General features: G+C 35.6%; 2 protein-coding genes across 4 annotated transcripts; one reads left to right on the top strand and one right to left on the bottom strand.

The window, feature by feature from the left end:
- The first annotated feature begins 211 nt into the window (after positions 1-211).
- On the top strand, positions 212-4,798 carry LOC114167634 (uncharacterized). Of its 2 annotated transcripts, none has more exons than XM_028052749.2 (4): positions 212-332; positions 1,225-1,370; positions 1,500-1,586; positions 3,000-4,798. In XM_028052749.2, exon 4 carries the CDS (start codon positions 3,026-3,028, stop codon positions 4,574-4,576), a length of 1,551 nt encoding a protein of 516 aa, XP_027908550.1. In that variant the 5' UTR covers positions 212-332; positions 1,225-1,370; positions 1,500-1,586; positions 3,000-3,025; the 3' UTR covers positions 4,577-4,798. The 2 variants fall into 2 exon arrangements, with proteins under 2 accessions (XP_027908550.1, XP_085523786.1); XM_085667660.1 differs by having other exon boundaries at positions 1,225-1,357.
- An 839-nt stretch (positions 4,799-5,637) lies between these two features.
- LOC114165797 (protein Brevis radix-like 2) lies at positions 5,638-9,497 on the bottom strand. Of its 2 annotated transcripts, none has more exons than XM_028050381.2 (6): positions 9,254-9,497; positions 8,620-8,928; positions 8,035-8,414; positions 7,090-7,225; positions 6,308-6,699; positions 5,638-6,024 (listed from the first exon to the last, which is right to left on the bottom strand). In XM_028050381.2, exons 2-6 carry the CDS (start codon positions 8,737-8,739, stop codon positions 5,946-5,948), a joined length of 1,107 nt encoding a protein of 368 aa, XP_027906182.1. In that variant the 5' UTR covers positions 8,740-8,928; positions 9,254-9,497; the 3' UTR covers positions 5,638-5,945. The 2 variants fall into 2 exon arrangements, with proteins under 2 accessions (XP_027906182.1, XP_027906180.1); XM_028050379.2 differs by having other exon boundaries at positions 9,242-9,497.
- Between the last annotated feature and the right edge of the window lie 580 nt (positions 9,498-10,077).

Raw genomic sequence — 10,077 nt, forward strand, 5'->3', positions numbered from 1 at the left:
GTTATTATATTTTAAATTTAAATTAGGAAGCTATTAATTATTATTAATAAATAATGGCCATTACTTAACTAATCTAAGGTATTAAGTAATTTATATTTTTTCACTCACTCCCTTATTATGTTTTACCCTTATCATATTTTATATAGAAAAAAATAATCACAAAATATTGTTTTGAAAATCACATTATTCCCTTTTGTTATTATATTTTTACATTTTTATTTTATGTTTTTATTGAAATATTGTTTTAACAAAGATACTCTCAACTATTCGATAATCCAAAAGCACAGCGGAGAGTGTTCACCATCTTCACCGCCGAGGAACATCCGAACAAGGTACTTCACCGCTGGCACCATCATCTTCTTCTTTTCCCCTTATCCTTTTAATTTCTGCGATTCAATGTACTGTACTGACAAAGAAATAAACCGCGACAAGTTCACTGGTTTCACCCTCTCTTTCAATCCCTTTATTCCGGAAATCCTGTTTCTGCGGCGCGGTCAACCAATTGTGCTCCTCGCAACCCTTTTCTTTTTGTAAAACCCATGTTTCTTAACTCTCAATGATTAGTTTTTTTTTATATATATATATGATTTTTGAGTTTGGTTCCTTATTTCACCAGTTTGAGCTTTCATTTGGACAAAAGGTTGCATTTTTACCATAAGGGTTAGTGGTTGTGTTGAGCTTCTTTTTGTGCTCTTCGACCATATGTTGCTGCATTTGATTTGTGTTTTGTTGTAGATTTTTTTTGTTTTCTTAATCTGGAAATTTGTTGGTCTTGCTTATTGAAACCTTAAACTGACCGAGTTGCGGTCAAGCTCGTGAAATTTGTATCCTGCAAAATTAACGTGTTCTGAGGAGCGAAATCAATCTTCTAGAAATTGATTAGAAGATTAATTCTAATATGAAAAAAGGCTTTAGAATTTTCAGGTGTAGCTACTCAAGTTTTTACAGTTGTTGGATTGTGACTACGTGTTGTAATAGTCTTTTGATGAGCGACTATGGGATGCAATATAAAGCATCTGAAATATCTTCACATAACACTGATAACAGGTTTTTGGAATTGTTAGTTTAAGATCAGAGCTGTTACATTGCACACGGCCATTGACCATTGTATTTATATGAGATGATTGTGATGTATTGTTGCTAATTTGTACAGGATGTTTATCCTTACTTTCTTGTTTTCACACATGAATTTTATTGTGAAACTGATATGTGGTTTTGGTACAGAGTAATCACATTGTTGCTCTGAAAGTACTCTTTAAGAGCCAATTGCAGCAATCCCAAGTTGTTCATCAACTTCGGCAGGAAGTTGAGAACAGTTCTTCTGATCTCCGATTTCAGTGAAAGGCGTGCAGCTACTGTAAGTATAACAGGTCTTCTCCTCTCCTCTCATGTACTGTTGTTTGTGTAATACAAAAAATTCAATAAAATAATTAGTGATTTTTGTACATTAATTTTCAGTTTATATCAAAATCCTGATCCTAAGTTTATCAATGTTACAGCTTGAAGATATTGAAAGGGGTGCACGTGAGAGACCAGCTCACCCTAATTTTGCATAATAGACCACTGACTCAAGCTTCTCTTATACGGTACACATCTATGTATTGATTTGCTGTTTTTTAAAAATGTAAATGAAGAAGAACTTGTACAACTTGTTGAACTACTTGAATTGAACTGTCTGTGTCTGGACACTTTAGAATATAATAGTTACTTGAAGTTTAGCTCACAATTGTAAAGTGGATTACTGTCTTGCCGAGGTCCTACACAATTAATTTTGCATGTATAATGATTAACACTTAGAAGAAACTACTGAACTTTGAATTAACAGGTGGACATGGTGAAAAACCTCGCAGGGACTTCTAGTTGCGCTACTTTGTTGATTGTTTTACAAAGTTTTGAGAATGCTAATTTCAGAATTACTTCTTAGTTTTTTACATCATTACTCATGCAACCTTCTGAGAATGCCAGTCACATGCATGGAGCATATTATAAAAGTTAAGGACTCTTAAATATCATATGTTTATTAAGAAATTTACATTCATATTAATTATTCCTACTAATTTAAATAAATAAAGGAAAAAGGTAAAAGTCTTATATGGGTCAGCCCGCAAGCCAGGATCTATGCAGGGTGGGCTGGAAAATTGAGTCAACATTTCTTAAGTGGGGTGGGCCGACCTAGCTTGCTTTATCCGGGCCAAATGCGGGTCGGGTCAATCTGTATTGCCATCCAAGTATTTTATTATGTGTATTGCATGAGATAAACTTCCTTTATATAATTGAGATTTATAATGAATAAATATCGTTAAAATAAATTATATGGTGGCTAAAATTCCTAATAAATCAATATTTCTTAAATATATAAATCATATTTTAAATTTACGATATCTAATTTAAGTTTGGAAGACAAGATAAAAGTGTTGGTCTTTAGAGTAGCAGGACTTCAATCCTATTGACTTTATCACAGAACTGGAAGACTATGTTACCACTTCGACTTTCTCTACTGCCCTTTGGTTACAAAGTAATTTTTTCAATTCATTCTTTTTTATGTCCTATTTTTGTGCTTTAGTGGTACCTTTTGTGAGGCCCTTGTCTTCTGCCTTTTCGAGTTTAATGTTCTTAATTTCTGAATGCTAATCTGTTAATATTTCTTCGTTTTGAATTTTTCATTTACTTTATGCTTATGGGTGGAATGTATTTTCCTTCAAATGATCTGTTTTACCTTTCGGTTCTTTGTCTGCTATCCTTGTTTGTGCGATGTTGATTTCTATACTTTTCTGATCTTTTGTTCCTTGTGCTGAACTTTTTTAATGGTTGTTCTTAGCAATTTGTTTTCAAGACTATATTCATATTTATGTGTCTTTATTTTACCTAATAATTTCCATAATGAGTTTTCGATTCTTACACATTGTTTACAAATAACTCCTTTCCTTTTTGTTTATTAGTAATATTCCAATTGAGAGTTTTTCTTTAATCCTTATGCTTACACATGCTTGTTTGAACAGGGGAATACTATCTTCAATTCATCAGTATGTTCAGTTCATCAGGCATGGCAGATGGATCTGGTATGTTCAAGGTTCATCAAACAATTGGCAGTGTTCTGTGTTGCAAGTGTGGAATTCCAATGCAGCCAAATGCTGCTAGTATGTGTGTTAAGTGTTTGAGCTCGGAAGTTGACATTACCGAAGGATTACTGAAGCGGTTAGTGCTGGTGCATTGCCCTGAGTGTGAGAGTTACTTGCAGCCACCAAGAAGTTGGGTCAAGCTACAGTTAGAATCAAAGGAGCTGCTGACATTTTGCTTGAAGAAATTGCAGAAAAATTTTAATTCTAGTAAAGTGAGGTTGGTACATGCCGAGTTTATTTGGACTGAACCCCATTCGAGGAGGATAAAAGTCAAGGTCAAGGTTCAGAAAGAGGTTATCAACGGAGCAATTCTTGAACAGTCTTATACCGTGGAGTATGTTCAACAAGAGCATATGTGTGAATCTTGTTCTAGGGTTCAGGCTAATCCTGACCAGTGGGTTGCTGCTGTGCAACTTAGACAACATGTTTCTCATAGGCGTACTTTCTTTTATCTAGAGCAGCTAATTCTGAAACATGGTGCTGCTGCCAGGGCTATAAGAATCAAACAAATGGAACAAGGTATTGACTTCTTCTTCTCCAATCGAAGTCATGCAGTTAAATTTGTGGAGTTTGTTGGGAAAGTTGCTCCCATAAGGAGCCGCAGTGATAAGCAGCTAGTTTCTCATGATCCAAAGAGTAATAACTACAACTACAAATATACATTCTCTGTTGAAATCAGCTCCATTTGCCGTGAGGATTTAATCTGTCTGCCTCCAAAAGTCGCTGTTAGTTTGGGAAATCTTGGTCCTATTGTGATTTGCACCAAGGTTACCAACAGCATTGCGCTGCTTGATCCATTTACCCTGAGGCATTGTTTCTTAGATGCTGATCAATACTGGAGAACATCCTTCCAGTCATTGCTTACTAGCAGACAATTAGTGGAATATATAGTGTTGGATGTGGAGGTTGTTTCATCTGAGGTTACTATTGGTGGCACAAAATATCGCTTAGCAGATGCTCAAGTTGCTCGTGTGTCGGATTTTGGCAAGAACGACACAATATTTAACATCAAGACCCATCTGGGCCATCTTTTAAATCCTGGTGATTATGCTCTTGGTTATGATCTGTATGGGGCTAATAGTAATGACATGGAGTTGGACAAGTACAAAGGGCACATACCTGAAGCAATTTTAATAAAGAAGAGTTATGAAGAGAAGCGCCAAAAGAAACGTGGGAAGCCTCGAGCATGGAAGCTTAAATCACTTGAAATGGAGGTTGATGATAGGAGGCTTGATCAAGACAAAATGGTCTCAGAATATGAACAATTCTTGAAAGATTTGGAAGAAAACCCTGATATGAGGTTCAACATATCATTGTACCGAAACAAGGAGTACCAGCCATCAGAGATGGCATCGGTGACTGATGGCGATGAGCTACCTTCTGTTCCATTGGATGAATTATTGGCTGATCTTGATCTGAGTGAAGATGAAGATGAAGAAGACAACATGACAGAATGAACGAAAGCTTCTTCCTATCTTGATATAGTACTTCTCTGGAATCTTTGGTTTCTTTCTTGTTTATTGAAAGAATGATGAGATGGTAATTTTTCAGGCACTTACAAATAGCTTGCGTTAACATTCTTTCACTATTTTGGTGTTGAATCAGTTCAGCTTTCTCCAACCTTTGTTTTTTCGATAAGGGAGACAACTTAAGATCTTATCATGTTTTATTTTTTCAAACCAGTTTGTCTGAGATGTCTTGTTTCTTTTATGTAAGTTTTACAGAATTTTTGAGGAAAGATGAGGAGAATTTCTCGAGTTATGAGTGAGATTAATGATTTATTCGTCCCTCTTTATCATTATTCTTTTAAATTGTTTTTATCAAAGTATTTTTCAAGAGGGGTCTTTTAAATTGATTTATTCTTTTAATTAAAATTGAATTAATTAAAATCTGGTTTTTACAAAATTGAATTAATTAAAATTATTAAGTTTTGATGCTTTGATTCTATACAACAACTCAATAGCTCAATAGCTCAGTTCTTGGTCTCCGTTAGATATATTAAAATGCTTCTGAAATTAATAACTCTTTCGAAATTATCATTTATTTGAAAAATGAATAGAATTTACTTATTACAAAGGGCAGAAAACTATTTCTTTTTAAATATAAATAGAATAAACAAACTTATTAGACAAACTGAAATCTGCTTACTTTATTAGAATAAATATTTTAAAAAAATAAATTCACCCGATATTACATCAGATCTCGTATTAAAATAATCATAGGATTATTTTTATTTCATGGGTTGTAGTTGCATTCTCAAACATGAAAAGGGACAGAAACAATCTATGGTGTATATATATATATCCAGCTCCCTAAATTCCTTTTACTAAGTCATGATAATGTGATTTGGCACTCAAAACATTAATGGCAGAAGGAGACAGCAATTGTCTAGGACATGCTCCACTTTACATTTTCTAAGCTTCAGAAAACATGTACTTTGTTGCCAACTTTTCAATGATACATACGTTTTGTGCAGAGTTTTCAATCTACAGGATTGTATTTGCAGCTTTAAACAATGTGACAGAACCAAACTTGTTATCTCACTTGGAATAGTTCAAAATTCATACAAGATGGAAACATTTGACTGACATTGGCAGGAATAAGTTTTAACTAAGACTAAAATATCACTATCAAAGTTTAATATTTCCCAACATCTGCATTTCTCCACAGCTAAAGTAAACTACAAAGTTGAAAGTTGCTGTTACATGGCATGGAAAGAAAGATGGTAACTGGATCTATGCACAACACTGTTGTAAAGCTTTCAAGCTGTACTGTGTTAGCCTGCTGAAGCAGTTGTCTGTGTAAAGCCATTTTCTATAGTCACAGTCACAAGTATTGTTCTTGTATCCTAGCACGGTTCTCTTCCCACCACAATCTCGCATGCATTTCTCCAAACCTTTCTCGGCTGTGTAAAAAATTTAATAAAAAACAAAGTCAAACTTGATGACAAATCAGTTCAGCTGTTTAGAATTTTAAGAGTCAGGCATCCAAAGGGATAAATCAAAAACATAACAAAAACAGATCATAGAATCAAATCACTAAATGTAAACGAAATTACCAAATCACTAATTGCAAGTTCAGCTTTTCACACAATACAATACAATACAACTTGTTTAGATAGCAACAAAGTATAAAAAAGGTGTTGCATTGAAAGTAATTTGTTTTCCACACTAATGATTTCTGCTTACCTGAACCGGACACGCCTGAGTTCTCTAGTTCCACCAGGTAATGCTCTGATAGTGATGTAGACTCCTGGTTCATCCTGTTCAACCCATTCAGTTTCCATATCACTGGCATTGCTGATTGAAAACTCGCCTGAGTGATCTTCACCAGATGAACTGGTCCTTACAGAACCATCAAGGGATGATTTTTCAGTCTTTGGAGCACTGATGTTGGAAAGATTAGGTGTTGATGCCAACCCACTTGTCTCATAGCAAGGGTGAGGATGCATTTGGTGGTGTTCCAGTGAATCTGATGAGGAGTAGCCCATTCCCATAGGGTGGTGAAAATGGCGTGGTGCACGCTCTTTGCTGAGTGGAGGAGTGACAGGACTGTCCCTAGCAGATTCAATCTTTGAGCTCTGAAAAAGAAAAGTCATGTAAATGCCAACTAAAATATATAGCAAATTCTCTAAATCAGAAGATTCTAAATGAGCTTATTATGTTACACATTGAGTGGGAAGTGTATCCTTACATACTTCTTCCCCATTCAAGAACCAGGTTTTTCCAAATAAATTCATATAAACTTTGACATCTAAGATATGCTGACACTTAATCATTTATCATCACTTGAAAATTTATAAAAACCAGGTTCTTAACTCAAATATCTTAATATCAGACCTCAAATATGAGTTTGTCCTTAATTTATGATTGATTGTTAAGGATAGCATGTAAGCTTAACGAGTTCCTAGGTTAAAGATTTAACCATGCAATCGTTAACAAATAACAAAGAAGTTGTAGTTGTATTCTACCTCATCTTCAGATCTAGGTGGGGTTGGAAGAGGAACTGCTTGCTGATTGAACCTCTGAACATTGTACAACTCCATGACCTTGTCATAATTCTCTGCCCACCACCTCTGAGCTTGCCATTTATTAAACATTTCACGACTGACAAAAAACATCAAACAATTAATTAGTACAATTACCGAAGGCTTAGAAAAACAAATGTCACATCCTACACCAGTATGTTTCCCTACGTTGAAAATTTCTCAAGCCCGAATTATTTACTGACACAAATATTAACATGGAACTCTAATTGCTACTGTCAGACAAGTTAATGAAACTATCCAGTATCAATAAAGTAGAATTTCATATTCATAAAACTATTTATGTTTGACTAGACCCTTCTAATACTCATTTAAGTTCTTTATGTTTTATTCAGAACAAACAGGAGAAAATGAATATTAATTACTCCCGGAGTGGCAGAAAACCAAGCCTGGCCTTTTTCTTTGCACAAATTCCTTTCTTTTCTTTTCTTTCTTTTTTTTTTTTTTCTTTTTCCTTTTTCTTTTTGTGGGTAGAGAAGAGGGAGGGAGTGCATTTGAATGAGCATGGCTAGAAGATAAAAACCCTTTTTGCTTTTGTCCCAGGCTAGCATACCACACCAGCCAAGCATGAGTTACTGACAATGGAACAAAGCTGAGGTCCTCCACAGAGGCACAATAGAAACAAGATAGATCCTGCCAATCTAGAATCTGGACAGCCTTTGAAAAGCATGTGATCACTCCCAAACAAACATGTACTTAGTTTGCCAGATCAAAGAATAAGGAAGAGTTTAAACTACAACAAAGGACAAAGTCACATTGGCTAAAAAGCAAGTAACCTCTACCACATGACAAAGGCATGTGCTTTCACTCCCCCAAATGTGCAATCTCCAAACACACACAAGATGGGTAGAAGCAAGTAAGTACTAGTACCTGAACCGTATCCTTTTGAGATCATTCCCTCCCTGAGGCAATGAAACAAAAGTAATGAGCACACCAGGCTCCACTTGTGCAATCCACTCCTTAGGCTCATCCTCCTCCATGAACACCACTGACTCAGTTCGTCCACTCACCGAAGCTGGTGTTCCTTCCCCACTGGAAACCCCTTTCACCCTCCCACCTTCTGTTTCCTTCCCCCACATCCTTGGGGTTGAATTGGAGCTCCCAGTTCTGCGGTAGGCCCAGTTGAACCTTGCTGACTCTGACCCCATATCTGAGTCTGCATACTTCCTATTTCTGTTACCATTGGAAGATCCTGAACAAGGTCTGCAGCTCTTATAGGCCCCGGAAGCCTTCACTGCCATGTCCTTGATCTGAAAAACAAAACCACCCCTTTTGTCACCACAGTTCCCAGATAAGTGAAAACAAGTCATACAAATCATTCAAACAGATAAACAAAATTGAATCCTTTTAGTTAGGCTATTACTAACCAATATGAAGAAATACATAATTGAAGATGTGGGTGGTTTCTTACTGTTTTACGATTTGGTAATGAGACAAATCAAGTGGTCAATTTACCTGTGCAGTGAGAGCCTTGATGGCTTGCTTTGTGCTGGGTGTGTGAACAGCTTCTTCCTCTTCTTCTTGGCGAAGAGATCCATTGTTGAGTTGTTTGGTACACGCTATGCAAGTCAACATTTCCCAATGACAAGATAACCAGGTTGAAGTCTCACACTACCAAGTACCAACCCAGGCTAGTAATCAGAAGAAAGGATAACACTTGGCAGCAATCACACAAATTGAAGATCTGGGGTCAACTTGATCCACTCCCCAAAACTGAAAAAACAAAAGCTCCATTGAATGTGCTTCTTCTCTCTGAACAATCACCTACCAAACCAAGTTAAGCAGAGAAAGTGAGAGAATGGAGGCCAGAATCACAGCATTTCAACTCTCAACAGAGAGAGAAAGAGAGAGAGCCAGAAATTGAAAAGGTTTGCAATAGAGAAGAAAGGGGACATGTTTCAAGGCGATTTATGAGATCAAGACTCATTTAAAATCATTTCTTTTGCTCGTTTTTTAATATGAGAGTTATAGTGATTTGGATTCTCTCTCTGTCTCCGAGTTAGAGGAGAGACTAACATAAGACACACAACACACACATCAAAAACAAAGAGTGCAAGTTAAGAGAATGAATACCCACCACACTTGCTACCTTTTCAGAGTCTCTGAAGGGCCATTGAGATTTGAGCTCCCTATGAATGTAGCTCTACAACGTGTGAGACAGTGAGGTTTGGCTTAGAGACTTATGTGTCTCTCTATGTATGATATAACGTGTGAAATTGCACATATATATAGAGAGAGATCATGAAAAGTGTGTGTGCATGCACCACCCTATTCTCTCCGATGAAAGAAAAAAAAAAAGGTGAAAATGGGAGTGTTGTGTTGTTTGTGTTGTGTTGCGGCGTGAAGTTCCCAGTTTTTGTGTGAGCTTTGTCTAACTTACCTTAAAATGGGGACATTGTGCGAATGCATTCTAGTCACTTTAACATTAACTTGCCCCACGTAATAAAAATCTCATATGTGTGTTATTATTCTCTACAAAAGTTGTCTCAGTTTCTTTCTTTTCTTTTCTTTTTTTTTTTACTTTTGTAAAAGATGCAGATTATTTTTTCATAATGACTTGCATCATGTTGTGTAACAACGAACAAAACAGCAGTGTCAAGCTTCATAATTGTCTGTCATTTTAATTTCTGACTATAACTACCTGTACGGTAAATATTAAAATTATAAAACTCACCTTTTAATACTTTTTATTTATATTTTAATTTTTATAACTTTCAAGTGATTTAATTACTAAATAAAAAATAAATTATAATTAAATGAAGGGAATGTGACCTCAAAAAGAAAAAATAGTGAACTAAAAGTATTCTGTCAAAATTAAAGGTAAGATTTTTAATTTCATTTAAGAGTCTTAATTGTATGATCTTTTCCTGATATATGTTCTAATGAAAGAGTCTCATAAACATTAAACTCATA

The sequence above is a fragment of the Vigna unguiculata genome, chromosome 10, assembly GCF_037176805.1.
Source record: "Vigna unguiculata cultivar grain cowpea cultivar isolate G323 ecotype 2 chromosome 10, ASM3717680v1, whole genome shotgun sequence".
Lineage (NCBI taxonomy): Eukaryota > Viridiplantae > Streptophyta > Magnoliopsida > Fabales > Fabaceae > Vigna > Vigna unguiculata.